Source organism: Anoplopoma fimbria, chromosome 4 (genome assembly GCF_027596085.1).
Source record: "Anoplopoma fimbria isolate UVic2021 breed Golden Eagle Sablefish chromosome 4, Afim_UVic_2022, whole genome shotgun sequence".
In the NCBI taxonomy this organism is placed as follows: domain Eukaryota; kingdom Metazoa; phylum Chordata; class Actinopteri; order Perciformes; family Anoplopomatidae; genus Anoplopoma; species Anoplopoma fimbria.
Genome location: NC_072452.1, coordinates 7,096,455 through 7,114,384, shown reverse-complemented (window position 1 = coordinate 7,114,384; position 17,930 = coordinate 7,096,455). Strand labels below are relative to the sequence as shown.

The 17,930-nt window shown below is 41.0% G+C and overlaps 1 protein-coding gene across 1 annotated transcript in view; it reads left to right on the top strand.

Moving 5' to 3' along the window:
- The window catches only part of tenm1 (teneurin transmembrane protein 1), a 152,215-nt gene that overhangs the window by 34,054 nt on the left and 100,231 nt on the right, over nt 1-17,930 (top strand). The window contains exons 4-5 of the mRNA XM_054598175.1: nt 5,645-5,888; nt 12,250-12,488. Coding sequence (XP_054454150.1) covers nt 5,645-5,888; nt 12,250-12,488 — 483 coding nt within the window. The remainder of the gene's footprint in view (nt 1-5,644; nt 5,889-12,249; nt 12,489-17,930) is intronic.

Genomic DNA, 17,930 nt, shown 5'->3' with positions numbered 1-17,930 from the left:
AAACTTGCCCAAAGAAAGTCAGACTTCCCTCCCTCCAGCAAAAAAGGAATAACTACATCCCCTCCCTCTCTTTTCTTACCCCATTGTTGTCCTTGATTACCAAAATTAGATTTCTCGCTGTTACTTTCTCTGCCCTGTTTGAAGAACACCATGCACAGGTACCGCTGAACATCTGCCAGCTACTTCCCAACTGAACTGGCACATTTTAATGACGTGCATGACGAGAGTTCACGAACACGATTATTTATGCTCATGTGATTCCTTTTGTATTCACACAGTTTTATACCAGCTTTTTAAATATCCCTCCTTTAGAGAATTGTACCATCATGACAGCTAACACATTACACACACAGCCATTATTATGTGTGTGTGTGTGTGTGTGTGTGTTTTAAAGAATTGTGGGGACATCTATTATTGCAGTCACATTGTGGGGACTTGCCTTCCTTATAGGGACAAAATCACAGTCCCCTTCATGTAAATTGTTCAATTTAAGGGGGAAGACTTGGTTTAGGTTAGGTGAAGGTTAAGGGTAGGCTAGGTGTTAGGGTAAGGCTTGTAGCCAGTATGGTTAGCGTTTGGGTGACTCTCCAGGAAATTAATCTTAGTCAATGTAACGTTCCCAAAAGTCATGAAGACACGACTATGTGTGTGTGTGTGTGTGTGTGTGTGTGTCTGAGTCATGTTTTGCTAGGCTCTTCTCTCATGGAATTAGTATGACTTGGCTTTAACTGCCTAAATTGTCATAAATACTTAATGCCTGTTCTATTTTAGCTCCATCTCACCTACTGTAATGCATTTTTAATACCTGGCCCAAATACCTGTTACCTGTTACATTTCCAAGTAAATCCCCCTCAGATCTCCCTTCCGCTGGCTATAAAACGCTTTCCCTCGTATCTCGCTTATGTAACCAAAAGCTGATGATTCCAGGAAAAAAAAAACATCATAAGCGACTTTCCAAATGTGTCTCTTCTGGAGGGCTTAGTCTCGAGAGGAACCCCAGGGCAGAGGATGTACTACACTGTCACGAGTGTCATCTAAAACTGTAATGGCCCCCTCCTCTGGCCTCTATCTACTCCCCGCAGAGTTGGTGTGATGTTTTTTGAATTACCGGCTAGCCCCGCCAAATACTGCATGGCCGATGCCCTACATCGCAGGGCCTATTTAGGTGTCGTCTACTATCTAACATAGCATTGCAGCTCGCGTGTTTGATGTGACTCTGTGTGGAGGAGCGCGACAGGAGAGAGGGAGCCAGCGAGTGTTTTTCTGCCATTTGTGCGTTTGTGTGAGAACAGTGGAGTTAAGTCAGTCTGTGGATCTTTGGGAGTGGAGACCAAAAGCTGCCTTAGCTAAGCCCTCCAAAGCACCATCTGGCAGCTCGGGCCCCTGTGTCACCCTACTCACCAAGATTACATTCTCCCCTGGCCCTCTCTCCTTGTCCTTTTTCCTCCCCTCCTGTCCACTCTACACTCACTCTCTCGGCTCTTGCCTCGCCAGAAAACACAAACACAGAAAAGTGAAGTTGCGGCCCCTTTTTACACAGAGGGCCGCAGGTTTTCTAAACAGTCAAAATTGATAATGAACTAGTAGTCATTTGAGACTGAAGAAGCATAAGAGAAATCATTTAGATTTATTAGTTTAGTTTCAAAACAATTGCGTGCCATTTGGGTTGAAAAGCATTTCTCATTTTTCTCAATTCTTTTCCATTGTAGGAATATTTGGAATGCACAGACATGTTTGTGCGTCTGACTCAAACTATACAGCTATTTCAAGAAATGTCTCAGCAGATTAATTACGTCCTCATTCTTTCTCTCTCTCTCTTCTCTCGTTATTTATTTATTTACTTATTTATTTATTTATTGTATTTATTATTCCATTTCAAACTGGTAGGTGGCTTTTTTTTCAAAGATGTGGGCATATACCAGGCAAGGGAAGTAAGTAATTAAAAAAAGATGCTATTGTGTGGCATTATGGGAATCGAGTATCCAGCATTTTCAGAGCTTTACCATACGGACTTTAAGATGTGTTTTTACAGTGTGTTACAGATTATTTTACTGAAGCAAAGGCTCTGAGCGCGTCCAGTGCCGGCAGCATCTAGAGCAAGCATTAGCATTTAAGAGTTGGCACCGCCTTTGACGTGTTTCGATTGGGTGACACACCTAAAGGGTTCACGCTGTGATGCGTCAGAGAATTTGTCAGCGTTGTTGAAATCAAACTTTTGTTTTTGGCAGAAATGTTCACAATGACTTTGCAATTTCTGAATAACAGAGATGAAGTCAAGTCCGAGGTGCAAGTTTCCCACTCGAGTGCCCAGCTCTGGGAATGCACTGCATGTGTGTTTTATTTGGTTGAAAAAATACATGTTTTTTTTTTTTTTTTTTTGTTAACAAATGCTTAAAACATCTGCTGTATATAAAAAAAAGCCTGTAAGCAGGGGATTTCTGGCTGGACTCAAAGGACTCCTAGTAACTGAGGAATCAGATAAACTGCTAAAAAAAATGAAGCGCCACTTTCAAGCTCCTGATGCATTACAATGACACAGGACACTAAAAATATATTCTGTCAGTTTTCCCTAAGAATGTCATTTTTAATGCTCAGAGGTGGCACTGACAAAAATAGCTTCCATTTTCCAAATTCATTAGTTTAGACTAAACACCACCTCCAGGTGATGACACAAATACGTTCCCTGTCATTTTACCAGGTCTCCCATGGACTCACTCTGATTAGCTGCTGAAATCGTTTGAAGTAGCGCCAAGACAAGCAGGGTTGTATTTCTGTACAGTACGACGCAGTATTATACACTGTGTTGTCTCAGGAGAAAATCAGTTATCAAGGTTCACATAGGCCGCTGTGTATTGCGGGGACGAGTGTATAAATATGACACATCCGCTGGCTTTGAACGTTCACAAACTACACGTCTCAGCTGTTGCTATTCAATAGAAACATGTTAAACATGCTAAAAATATCAAATTGTATGCGTGAGTGTGAAATGTGCCTCATCACAGATGGCCCGGAGCAATAAACACCAATGGCAGGAGGACAACATTCAGTTAGAACCCCCCCCCCCCCCCCCCCCCAGCCCCCTTCGTGTTTCCATGAAATCATGAAATAAAGGCGCAACGTGAGTAATGGCTTGGCACGAGTAAGGAAGAGATGATTTCATTGTGTCGGCATGCAGATGAGCGGAGACAAATGTTTTATTGCATGCTTTGGAGATGTGGCAATTTCGGCCATGTTGGAAGATCAGTAACCAGCAATGTGTTTTTTGGAAGATGAGAAACTTGTCATCTGCTCAAAAAGCATTTTCAAAGAATTGACTGAGTACTTTTGGAAGAACAAATATGCAGATATATATACGCACAAGCAGAGGAAACGTCATAACTGCTACTTTAACAATCTTCACAATGTCATTTCAGCCGGACAGATGGCATCATGGAAGTATGACTGTGGAAATGATTATAGGCATATTTACAGAACAGCTCCTGTCCTGCCACAGCATTCATACAACACACTGCTACATTATACATCTTGCAAATGTGAATTACCAGCAACTGAGAGTCATAAAACCTGATGTGCTATGTGGCATGTCAGCGAACATTGGGCGGATATGACACGTTGCACTGGCTCACATGTCTGTGCAAAAGGCAAACAATAATTTAGTGTGAGGAGATCAGAGCAATATGATTTTTTAACATTGTTTAAAGAATCTCACTGCAGATTTACTGCCACGGAAATGTTGACGATAACGCGCTCCATAACCGTTTCCCCGCAATATTCGGGAAAAGATGTTGCTTCAATTTAAGACATAATGGTGGTTGAAGAGCAGTAATATGGTGTGTATGCTGGCAAAAGACTGAAACATGATTATTTCATTCTTTAGTTTTGTCAGTTTTTATCCAAAAAGAATCCCAAAATGTGTTCTCGGATGTTGTCTGTGTAATACTTACAGTTGTTTTGGGAAGACTGTCTGATCTCCCAGGTGGGTTACATTTCTAGATACTAAATTATTGCTGACATTCTGGCAGCAAATAGAGGTTGGGGCCAATACTGTCTGTCTTACAGATACTGGACTCTCCTCTCCCTTACAACTGGTCAGATTGTTTAGAAGTCTATAAGAGAATGACCCTACTTCTCACTTGAGTTATTACGTCAGTAAACATTGTAAAAATTGTAAACATGAGTTTATGATCTCAATCTCTAGATTCAAGTCTTCTTCAATAAAGCACAATGTTAATTTAGTAAATTCTGATCCCATTTAGAGCAAAATAGACCATAAAGCATGGTATGTTTTAGGGCGTGACTACGTTGTGATTGACAGGTCTCTACCAAAGCATTGTAGAGTCTGCAAGTATTTTTTTCTTACAAGTTTAACCCTTTCACAGTGAGTTCTGGGTTCAGGAAAAGTAAATTGTAACCTTTCTGTTAGGCTAAAATGAAAAAGTACTTACCGGTAGTATCAACCTCTTGTGTCACTTCTGGTTGCAAAAAAACAAAAAGATGGCAACTGCCAGAATAACAAACTCTAGTCTTGCTGTGGGTTCCAATTTCAATACTACTAATACTATCTAGTATGCCAGAAAAAAATGTACTATGTCCAATTACATAGTATGTCAAATGCAGTGTGCAAAAAATATTGTGATGTTCTTCTGCATCCAGTCGCATATAGCAGTATGCAAACCAGCATGCTTTTCTGGCTTTTCGGACCCACAATCCTTTGCACAGTAGATTCATGAGCAAGAGGGTCATAGTGCAAGGTGCATGTAATCAGGACGTTGCATGTTGCAAATGAATGCATACTGCATGCAACAGTACGTACTTAGTAGGGGCAGCTGCAGTATGTACTTAAAGTAAAAAGAGAAAGTGTGCGATTTGGAAAGCAGCTGTCAAAACCGCGGTTGAAAAACCAATGGGTGACATCACGGTGACTACGACCTCTTCTCATATACAGTCTACGTGTACGCTCATGAATACATACCAACACATACACACAGGTGCATGCACACATGGAGCTAAATAAATTATAATCTGCAATCGCACACTTAGACGGGCGTTCACACATTAAACAAACATATGCGCGCACATTTCTGTTGGCAGCACTGTAATTAGTCCACTCTCGCTTTTTGGAAGACATACTGAATGGAGAGAGAAAGCAGCAGGGAGGAAGAGACTGGGCGAAAGGGAGAGTTATAGGGAAAGGGAGTGATAAATGATGGATTGAGAGAGCTCCAGCTAGACCCCGAGGTTACCAGTGTGAGGGAGTTACAGCTGGCTAGCTCATTCCGTCGAGCTACAGATCTCATAATAAACATCACATGGGTAGTTTGGGCTGCCGGCTGCAGATTAAGCCAGAGCTGTTAGCTCTTTAAAGACTGCTCAATGTTGCAGCCAGCCAAGAACCTATTTATAGGGAGGCTGGAAGTGTATCAGAGCAGGTAGGAAGGGAAGGCACTGGACAGGAGCCGTTTCCGAGCTGATTTATGTCCCTCAATCAGTGTAATAACAATAAACTGTCAACCAACATGCCACTTTTGTTTGTAATTTATGGCACTGCGCTCCTAATAAAGCTCTGTTTATTTCCTCCCCCTCCTCCTCCCCTCCCTATCTCGCCTCCTTCCCCTGCACCTCCCCTCTGTCTGTCTCCACGCAGAGCTGCCCAGCAGTCCAGGTGGTCAGTTCACGTTCCGCCCGCTGCCCCCGCCTCCCCCGCCGCCCCACGCCTGCACGTGTGCCCGCCCGGCGCCCTACACCCAGGTCAGCCTGCAGAGGAAGACCATGCCGACGCGGTGCCAGGCCAGCCAGGGCGGCCAGGGGGCAGACACAAGCTCGAGCACAGACCAGGCACAGCTTCACAACAGCTGGGTGCTCAACAGCAACATTCCCTTAGAGACCAGGTAAGGGAACGCATCAAATGTGCCTCCAAGGTTGTTTTTTCAAAATGGTGGGGTTTTTTTCTCTTTTTTCAAACAAATGAACAAAAAGAGTTAAAGAATTTGTTTCCAAAACTGCTTTCAGTACAAAAGCGGTTGATGTGTTGATTTTGCAACGAAAACCCGTCAAATGAAAACATCCTCAAGGCAACCCACCCCACTTCAACATCATGTCACTCCATTAAAGACATTCCTTTAATCTCACAAATGAGGCTCATTAGATTAGAGAAAATTATTTCGGGTGCGGGTTGGCACACTTTCATTATTTCAAAAAAGTCAGCGTAGAGTGATTAAGAATGAATGTTGGACTAAAGGATTTGTGAGAAAGGACATGTTGTGCACGCGTAGAGAGCAGTAAGTGGAACGCCACGCAGGCCTCTGGGGTATTATTACAGGACTTTGCACGCCATCAAAGTCGTAACGAATCTCTGCAGGTCTTTTTGGCTCCTCATGATTTTCTTACCACCCACTGTCGACAGATTTACCAGGGGACCATTGTCTCTGAGTTCCTACTACCTAAAATAAAAGTATAAGTCAGTGTCTAACAGGAATCCACTTTTCAGGAACACAATGTGATTCCACTTCCAATTGTAGTGCCCAAGAATCTTTTTTTCATTCCTCAAATGCTCGGAGACGAGCTGCTGGAATTTTGGTCCCATCAAACAGAATTAAGCATTTGCTTGCTGCATAAGTAATGATTGATCAGAGAATTATTTAGGAGATCCTCATTTGTGAGGCTGATTCGGAGAAGGAGCAGCAAGGTGCAAAAAGAATACGTTTGCATGTTTAATGAGCGCTCGGTGCGGCAGCTGAATTCTGGTATTATGAGTCAGGGATGAGATTGGCAGGCTGCCACACTGGAGGAAGAGGGTTTAATAAGTTATGCATTAGGCCATAATTAGATCTTACCTCATTTAAAGGAAGGGAAGAATAAAATTAGATTCAGTGACAATTTAAATTAATCATTGGCCAGACATGACTATCAATGTAAAAATCACAAGTACGTTGTAATTACAGTACTTATCTAAATGTGTTTGCTTCAAATTAATATCCATCGTAAATATGATTCACGTTTTTTTCTTCTGTGTTTCAAATCGTTCCCAGGATATTTGCCGAACATAAAGAAGTCTCTCCCAAAAAGAGATGTGATTATAAAACACAATTTCCGCAGTGTCTCGGCATATTGGATGGTCCCTTTTTGTCTTGATACATTTTTGCATTTGGGACTTTATACTCAAATAAGTTTCATTTGATAGTGCGCTATTAGTTCTGAAACATAGAATGTAATCATATGCATAGTCAATAGAATAGTGCCACCTCATAACATAATTCAGACGTTATTAGCTCTATTCTATCTCGCTTTTGGCGGTGGGGAAGACAAAGTCCCCACTGCTTGACTCTTTTGGGTTGGATTTAATATTCCAGCACCTCTCTTTCTCTCTCTCCTTTGTCACACTGCTAATCTAATGATTTCATATTTTTGCTCTCTCCCCCCCGACGCTGCTGCTATCGGGCTCAATCTCAGGCGTGGGATTAAAGATTTATCAAGTATTTACAAACTTGACATGGGGGATCATGCCGACGGAATAATTATAGGCGACGCTGTGACCTTAAACCGAAATTGTTTTAGTATCGCCTGTTGTCAAGTACACTTCCGTATTCCTGGAAGCGTTATTTGACGAATCGGTATTGAAACATATTGACGTTGCGTCAGCGGAGATTAAGATTGTTTGAAGTGCGCATAGATTTCCTTTTCAGACGTGCATCCGTTATGTTTCCGGAGAGGCCGGCTTGTGTGAGTGGAAGGATGCAGATATGGAAGTTCAATATATCTGACTGGGTCTCACGCTGGTTGTGTTAAGAGGCATAACAAATGTTGGAACTGTAATATATCGACTGATGCCCTTCCTTCTCCCCCTCCTCCTAGCTCTAAGAAGTGAGACTACTTTGAATCACAAGCTGTGAATGTGCTCACGCACACACCGAAATCAACTTTTATACACACACAAGTGCGGTGTGTCTGCATTTACCTGTGCTGCGTGCACGTAGAACTCCACCCACACAAACACACACAGTCAATCACACACAGGTAGAGACAGCCCTTGGGCCGTAGACACCGACCTCCTGGAGAGAGGGAACTCTCATTTTCTTCCCGTCTCGGGGAAATCTGCCCTCTGATATGAATTCAGAGCTTCCTGGGCGTCGCCCCTGGATATTGTCTGAGGAGATCAAAGGCAGGCAGCCGGGGAAGAACAGTGAAGCGTTTTTTTTTTTTTTTTTTTAAAAGCATCGCACAAGAAGAATAGAGTTCCACTGCGCGTTGACAAATGCAATTTCTTCAGCCGGATTCTGATCCCCTTTGCACTGATCCACCTTCAGCAGAGCAATAAAAAGCACCACAGCGGACACGACCTGTGCACCGGTGTCCAAAATGTGAGAATGCTCACCCGCATTTGACATCTTTTTGTGTATGCCTGTCTTGTGTGGGAATCTCGGAGCAGAGCTATGTCTCTCTATATGTGTGTGTGTGTGTGTGTGTGTGTGTGTGTGTGTGTGTGTGTGTGTGTGTGTGTGTGTGTGTGTGTGTGTGTGTCCTAAATGTATTTGTGGCCTTTCAGAGTTGAACTGCCATTAACCCTTAGGTGTTGCTCCATGTGCAGCCTCTTGTGTCCCCAATCTGACTCACAGCTTTCAGTAGACGCTGGATGGGTGGATGGAGACAAGACAGAGGAGGGTGGGGGGGGGGACAGTGAAGGATGGATGTCATCTGACTCTCTCTTTAAACTCAGCCATAGGGTCATGGAAAGAGAGAAACACACAAAAAGACAGAGGCTAAAGACGCACAATAAGAAAGAACTTTAGTTATAAGGCAAATCAAAATAAGATCTTAAAAGAACTTTAGTTATAAGGCAAATCAAAATATTCATCTTAAAAGAAAGAATTTTAGTTAATAGGCAAATAAAATATTCATCTTAAAAGAAAGAATTTTAGTTAATAGGCAAATAAAATATTCATCTTAAAAGAAAGAATTTTAGTTAATAGGCAAATAAAATATTCATCTTAAAAGAAAGAATTTTAGTTAATAGGCAAATAAAATATTCATCATACCCCAAATTAAGTAAATTTTTGAGTCCTGAAAAATAAACATTTGATTTAAAAAGATCTGTTGGAATGTTTTTAATGCACTGAAACTTTTCTTCTACTTTAATTGTTTTAATTCTTCCTCTTTTTTCCTCTTTTAAAATATTGCTCTAATGTACGTTTTCCTTTAAACACTGTTAAGTGCTTCTGTGTTCAAAACGTCCTCAAAACGAAATAACCTTGTCTGGCCGCGCCTTAAGATCATTTCACCAGTTTCCTATGCAAATGTTTCAATCATTTTCTTGTGATTTGCATGACACAAGTGCTTCAATCGGCTTTATTCTTTCATGCAACATGATACCGAAACCGGTTTCTAGAACAATCTCTCCCCACCGGCAGAATTTGGCTCTTTGTTTTTTAAGAAGAATCCGTCCTCAAGGCCGAGTGTGAGACTAAATGACACAGGAAGACGGATGTGTTTTTGCCGTGCATGAGGGCAAACGGACGAGGCGGTCTTGTGTCCGGCGTCGCTGCTTGTCAGTCTGCTGTCTGGCCCCACTTTAATGGCCTGTCCTCCGAGGGCCCTTCAGAGACCTCGGCCCTACCAGCAGCCTGTGACCTCACACCCTTCGCCCGCGCGGATGGAATAACACTCTGGCAAGCTGCGTGTCTGCCCCAACATATCACACTCTCAGCCGGTATTAACCCTCAGAGAGCACAAGGTAACCTAAGGCAATCATTGCTTGTCTGAGAATTCCAGGAGCTCCAGGAGCTTTTTTTATTTTTTGTTATGGAAAATACACACACACATACACACACACACTGCAGAAGAAAAACACAAACAACGAATCATAACTTCTTTTTTGCTTCTGAGCCTTTGTTTCCCCACACCAGCAGTCTTTGTTCCTTTTTTGATGGAAGTCAAAATGGCCAGAAGAAGCTGGAACTTCTTTAAAATTGCCAGCCCAGATTACTTTTTTCCAAATTGCATAATTTCCGAAACCCCCAATATTTCTGCTTCCTCATCTGACACAGTCCAACCCTTGTCCTCCATTATCCAAACGCAATCGAGATGAAATGCTACCTAGATTAATTGCCCTTCAGCTTACTCTCCTATCATCGTCCCCCATCTAACACGCTCTTTTTCCTAATGAAAATGAGCCTCGTCTTCGTTTAACTAATACAGCCGTATAACTTAAGCAGTCGCTTTGATGAGTCAAAAAAGGAATAGGTACGCCATTGATCCTTGGCTGCCGGGGTTTTCTCATTCTCTTTCATATCAGTGCTGCTCTGCATTACAGTAGCTGCTCATCATGTTGCACCAGAGAGGTACAAATTTTTGGCATCTGTCTCTGATGAGGGACTTTGACTGGATGAGATGTTATCATCTCCTATTCTGCGGCTAATACATTATCTAAAGTGTGCGGTGGGTGTAATATGTATAGCGTTTTGTCGGAGGATGGTTTTCTATTGTTTAAACTGGCTATAGTGCACTAACGATGAATAATGTCTGCTGTTTTTAAAATTGTCACATATATTGCTCACCACGAAGAAAGAATTTGTGCTGGGACATAATATAAATTGCAAGTAAAGTCGTAGCGCTTAGGGGTTTCCTTAGGCTACTTTTCTTCCTTGATTTTAGCTTTCGGGATTAATCTTTGACGATGCGTCGCCTGCAAGTTTAAGAGACCACTTAAATTAAAAGCACGCAAATGCAGCCAAACATGTGGGATGTGAAGGGCTTAGTTTGAGACAGTACTGAGAGCTTTTTCAACAGGTGAGGTTTTCAGAGGACTGTATCTCCATAAAGTGGTAAAGCAGAGCAGTCCATCCTGTGTGTCATATTTGAATCCTCACCTTTATGTGTCATTTAGAAAAAGAGGGGGTCTCCTCTAATATCTCACCACCTTGGGGGCCCGTTAAATGAGTTTCAGTCAGGCGTACTACGGAGCGAGGCTGAACTCCACTGAGTGCAGATTATTATAAATAGAATCAGAATAAGATGCTAGATAGCTCAATTAAGATGATGTCCATGCTGAGCTAATTGGTGAAGGATTAAAGCACTGTCCTTCAGTAATATATTGTTTCAAAATTCACTATATATCTACTTAATAAGTCAGAAAGTGGTCCCAGAGGTGGCAGGTAGTTTTTGTGGACACACCGTGGGCAGTGGCTCCCTCTTCTTAAGATCAGGACGGCAGTTAATTGTCCTTTTACTCAACTCCTCTGAGTAATAATCATAATACTATGGAAAGAAAAGGAAGGGTGGTGTTATGGCCAGAGGCATTTAGTGTTCAGGTTGTCTGTCCGTCCATTCGTTCCCATGAATGCGATACCTCAGGGACGTCCTGAGCGACTTTCTTCAAATTTGGCACAACTGTCTACTTGGAATCAAGGATAAACTGATTAGAATGGTCAAAGGTCACTGTGACCTCACAAAACAGGTTTTTGGGCCATAACTACAGAATTCATATGCTTAGTCAGAAAATTTCATAAAACTGTTCAATGGGATAGAAATGATTAACAACTGACATTTATGGCGAACATGGATGTAACCTTCAACATGACTAGTTGATGGATACAGACAACCATGAAACCCTGAAGGGTTTTCCAGCCATTCCGAAGGAAACAAATGTATTTTTAACAAGTAAGCTAATTAGCCAGACAGGGAACTAAATATGATTCTTATATTTTTCCTCACATTTATTATAGGCCCCCTGTTAGGACAAAGTAGCTCTACTGTCAATAGAAGAAAAATGCTGTGGAGCTAAACTGACTTAACTGTCCAATGACTTTTGCAATCAATCAACTGTGCAATACTATTTATTTTGCCGTTAATGCTGTATTTATACTGTATAATTTAAGTAATATTGGTATTCACAGCGTCCCTGCATTTGAAACACTTAATTATAGATCCCACTTACAGCAATCACATTATTTACACCATTGTTTAATATTGTATTATACATATTTTCTAATTTTTCTTATTTCTATTTTACACATTAATTGTTGTTATATATTGTAGCACACATTTAACATAATTATTTCAATTTTCTTATAACTTCTCTATGTTTACATATGGGCCTATTTGTATTCTAAATGGAACAACTAACAATTAATTAATTTTCCCCACCGGGATCAATGAAGCATTTCTGATATGGTTAACAGGCATAACAACATTCACTAAAGGAGGAGGGGATTATCGAACAGTCATTAAATTCCTTCTTTGTGTTTCCCCCCGCAGACACTTCCTGTTCAAGCAGGGCTCTGGGTCCTCGGCTCTACTGTCAGGGGCGGGGCAGGGTTACCCCCTGACCTCCGGGACGGTGTACTCCCCTCCACCCAGGCCTCTCCCGCGGAGCAGCGTGACCAGACCACTGTTTACCTTCAACAAGCCTCACCGCTGCTGCAACTGGAAGTGCACAGCCCTGTCTGCATCGCTCCTCACCCTCACCCTGGCCCTGCTGCTCACCTACGTCATCGGTGAGTCACGGCACGGGTCAACCCCTCGAGCACGGCGCCATGCGTAGCCTCACAGGAAGATCTGCTTTTGTTTGCTCAACATTTTCAATACAGATGGCTAGAGGGGGCAGTTAATTGGGAGGATTGTCAAGACACTGCCTAATTAATTAAAAAAGAATCAATAAAAAATACGTAAACAAAGGGGTAAAATATACAAGAACCAGAAAAACACAGTAGTAGAGGAGAGCAGATCGATAGGGATCAAAGCGGGACTTCTGAAAATGTACTACTACTACTTACTCTGAGGGAGTTGGCTTTAAACACAGCAGGTTATGTATCTTAGAGTGATCCTCTGTAGGAAAGTCTGGATTGTAAATTAGCTCTCCTTGACTAAAGCACAAAACTGGCCATTATTCCGTGATGAATACGCACAACCAGGAAGTACTAACTCATTCATTGTTGGCTGGCTCACAAACAAAACACCTTGTTACTTTTAAAACTGTTTTTAAGCCTTGTAACTTATTTATTAATCAATCCAACTTATGACTTAATTTTCCATGCAGTTTTTATGTTTTTTTTTTATTTGCTTCTTTAATGTTTTACTTTATATTTTTTTTAATCACAAATCACATTAGTAGCAGTGTATACTTCCTCCACCACTGACTAGTACTGAGCATTTTCCTGATCCACTTATGAACACAGATGAAGTCCAGTTTTAAGGAGTCATACTAATTTAGTAACTCATTTGCATCTTTAAAATCAAGAAAGTTTCAGGGGTTGATCTGCAGTCTGATCTGCAGTCATCGTCAACCTTGGCCCGGCCCTCCACCTCAGCACATCGTCTTCCCCCCACCGCCAGATATCCCAACCCTCCACCCAGCCGGTTCATTCCCCTCCTATGGTGGTGCTCAAGGTCACGGGCGGAGCAGGGGGGGGGGGGGTTCGCATTAATCACACACATGAACACACATCACAGACAGACATCACACACGCACACTGGCGAATCCATGCAGATTAATCCCCAGGCCGAACCGCGCTATTCCATTAATGTCCCGGCCCCGGTAATTAGTGCATTAGTGAGGAGTGTGAGTGATGACTCGGAGACGACATCACCTTTTAATTGGTGTCATGCTCCACTCCTGCTTGGCAATGATCGATCTCCATGTTGACATCGCCGTGGCGGCGGCCGCCAAGACGTATGGGATGTATAAGCACGGATGATACGTTAGCCCTGTACATCAAAGATATCCAAATGGCAAGATTAAAGTGGTCGTGGTCTTAATGTCTTTGTCTAGGGGGAGAGGTTGAGACACAGGCCACCAGATGATTAGGTTCCCTCATTACATAATGACTCATTTTAACGAATTCATTAACAGCCACTCACAGGAAGAGAAAAAAAAATATTTCTCCCCCAGTAGTTTTGCTCTTTTTCATCCTCATCAAATAACAGCCATGCTGATTTTTATTGATTTTGAGTCTGTCTCTCATTAAATCAGGTTCTAATGAATATGAATTCTTACTATCATAGTCATTATAATAAGAAACAGAATTCATTATCTCATTCAAGCAGTGTTAAAAATATGATAATGAATTATTCTTTATTCCAATGACAATCAGCTCCTGGAGGTTAGTCTACTGAACTTTGCCAGGCAGTTGTTAATTTGGACATATTTAATATTATTTTCCTACTGAACAAGTTTCTCAGCAAATGAAAAAACATTTCTCATTTCATTTTTATATATTATTCATGTATCTAACATATTTTCTTTTTATAAGACCCAAGTCATATAAGCAGCGCTGGAACCATTTGTCTATTTGCCAGTGATACATTGTCAGGCTCAAATACCAAATATTCCCGTATTTTCAGCTCCTCAATATGACGATGTTATACTTTTCTTTGTTTAATGTCAATGTAAGGTAAACATCTTCAGGGTTTTGGAGTTTTGGTTAGCTATAACTGCTAATTTTTTCTTACATTTAAAGACCAAATGATGAGTGGATTAATCTAAAACGAGATAAGTTTGACATGAAACAAAAAAAAGTCATTAGCATTTTCATTAACAGCCACAACTTGTAAGTAGGTAACTTTATTGTGTATTATCTCTCCTCGGATACTGCGGATGCCTCTTCCTGAATTAAGACATTTGCAACATAAAAAAATGACATGTTCCTTTATAGTCGTGCCAAGCTAGAGCCCAACGTTTCAGAATGCCGGAGATGCTTCTCCTCCTCGGAGAAAAAAATCATGGTAGAGCAGCTGTTACATTTGGTCTTCATCTCTTCTCATGACGCTCAGCCAAAACTTCAAACTTCTCATCATGCTCGTCCGTGGCTCAGCGCGTAACGGAGCTCTCACATGCTTAGTGGATGTTTGCCATGACCGGTATAGTGTAACAGCGAGGGTCAGAGTTCAATAAACACATTTGACGTTGATGATTTGCTGCAATTTTTTTTTTGGACAGTTCTGTACCCACCTCAGATATCTGCCAGTCCTTTTAATCTCTTTGTGCAAGTTACATGTTTATTAATTTGGTGGAAAAGTAACATGGCAAAATGATGAGGCAATAATGTTATGTCTCAAATTAAGGTTTCCAATTAGCACAATAATAGGAGGATGCGTGATTGCGGAGATAATGCTGTGCCTAAGTGATTGCGGCGCACTGTATGCCCCCTGTTGTGATTAGCTAAGGCAGGCCTCCTCTCTGTCTTAACTGCCCTCGCTCCTCTCCTCCCATACCCCCCTGGTGCTGCGGGGCCTGCGAATAGCTTTGTTAATTTGTTTATCTCCCAACGTACCCCTCCCTCCTGCAGTCGCGCCTTGTTATTAAGCACAACACGGCCATCAGATATGAGCAGCAGGCATTATGGTAGCGAACGAGGCATTTAAGGAGAGATAGAGGACAGATTAAGATTGCATCTGTAATCTTAAAGAATATTGCTACTGACAAACTCTTCCAGTAACTCATTTGACTATTCCAAGCCTCATTTGAGTTCTGTCTCCGTAAAAAAAAAAGAAAACAGGAAAAAAACCTACCTAATCTAGCTCTATCATGCTGTCAAAAAAAGGGCTAATTAGAGTATTTTCTGCATTAATGAATGTCTTGCTGTTTTAAACAGTTACAACCCTGGGTTGTTGAATCAAATATGAGGAGGGGGCGGGATGTGTCAGTTATGAAAGATAATCATCTCCATGGCAACAGGGAGAAGCTTCTGATGCATTGAAATGAGCAAGTCAGAAGCACCCTGCAATCAAATAATCAACTCCAAATCACATTTCACTTGCACACAGAGCAACATTTTTATTTATTTTTTTCTATTTTTTGCCACAACAAAGACACAGGAATGACAGACAGATATGAACGTAGGGGCCGATACAAGTTAATGAAATATATAATATTGAAATAGAGAGATTAACTGTAGATGTGCATGGAGAAGAAGATGTGTGGGGAATAATCGTTGCGTGGAAGCAGCTGTGTGGACAGCGCACACTTTAAGCTAGGATCTTCTTTATCGTTCTGTTGTGCAATACGTGCTGCTTCAGGGGTCCTGCCGGTTCCATAAAGAACCAAATGAGTCGTTAGTGGCTTTAAGTTCATTACTTTCACGCTATTTCTTTCAGTAAATCTGCTCGCACAGTTTGATGGCAATTCAAAGCATCTGCCTTAAAAGTTAGCCATTATTCACAGGGGGTCAAACTGAGTGCACTCTCCGACAGAACACACAGGCAAAAAGAAAGTGTGTGTTGTGTCTGTGTGTTCATTAGAGCTACGATAATGATCGTTTCCATTATCAATAAATCTGTAGATTGTTTTTGGTTCTCTCGGAGCCTGAGGTGATGCCTTCAAATGTCTTGTTGTGTTCGACAAACAGTCAAAATCCAAATATATTTAGTCCACAATAATATAAGAGAAAAAAGCACATGTATTTTCGAAGCTGCTGCAGCAAAGACTTTGCTTTTTTGATTGAAGAATTACACATATAATTAACTGATTATCAAAATAGTTGTATTTATTTTCTGTCAAGCCACTAATTGATTAATAAAAATTAATTGTTTCATTTTGAATGTTAATTTAATGTGTAGCCTACAATAATCCTGAACGGTTTCATCCATTAGTGAATTGGCACAAATTAATTGATCCATGAACTAAGGATGAAGAATTTTGAAAGACCAATAACCATGTTAGTAATTCATAAAGCAAATAATGTCAAATATTTTCTGCTTTAAGATTCTTAAATATGATCATTTACTGTTTTATGTCATTGTACATTGAACAGCTTTTGGTTTTGGTCCGTTTGTTGGAAAAAAACAAGCCAAGTTGAAGATTGGAAGAATGCCTTTTTTTTTTTAACATTTTCGACTTTATATTTGCTCAATGAATTAATCAACAAACTAATTGATTAGGGATCTTAAATAACAGACTTTGTGCTTGGTGGCTAGAAATAAATAACAGTACTTAAGTCTCTCCCTCTTGATCTGGATTTCTCCTCTAAACGTCCTAGCCTGCCTGCTCTGTCTCAAGGCACCACGCTGATTATAGCTTATAATGAATTAAGTGCTTGTGTTGACCATCCTGGCTAACAAGTTGAAAAATTACAACGGGGAGCTCAGCAGCACATTATGCCAACCATACATTATGCCAAGAAGACATTTACTCCGACACGCACTCACAATTTAACAATAATATGTATGTCTATAACGATCTGTGGAGACCTTGGAGCATTATTATTAGACAGGATTTTTTCTTTGTTTTCATTTTAGCCCTTCATATCACAGAAACACAGAGAGACACACAACCACAGAAATACATAAGGCTTTATCTAATTCCGTGCTCACAATAAACCACAGCATCCAGACAGAAAGGTAACCACTAAAATGCAAAAGCCAAAGGTAGCGACAAAGCTAACATTTGCAAATAATATCAAATAGGCCACCTACAGCTGTTGTAGCAATTTTGTGAGAGTCATGTGTGACCACAGACAGCACAGACATAACACGATGGGAAACATAATCATTTTTCACTCTCAGCTGCTGCATCCTCTGACAGTCACATACGAGGTTATGGTGTGAACACTGGCGTTTGCTAAAGCCTGCCGTCACTATTGCTGTGCTAATGCGAGCCAATCAGAGAGCACATATTGGCTATTCATTGGTAGTGATGTATATTAATACATTTTTTGATCATTAACCAAGTTGTGAGGTGAACAAATGATTTATGATAGAATTGAACATGTTTGATGTGTAAACAAATATATTAAGGAAGATCTTGCCTTAGAAAGCAATAAAAGCAGTGATATGAGCAACATACTTTTAACGTAAACTTCAATTTTATATATATATCTGAATTGCTTTAGTTACTACAGCACTGGCACACAAAAATAATGTCTAGGAGAATATTAGTGGAAGGGCCGTAAACTGTAGGTGGCCAGAAAAAAACATGCTATGTTTTTTCTCTATAGTTTCGG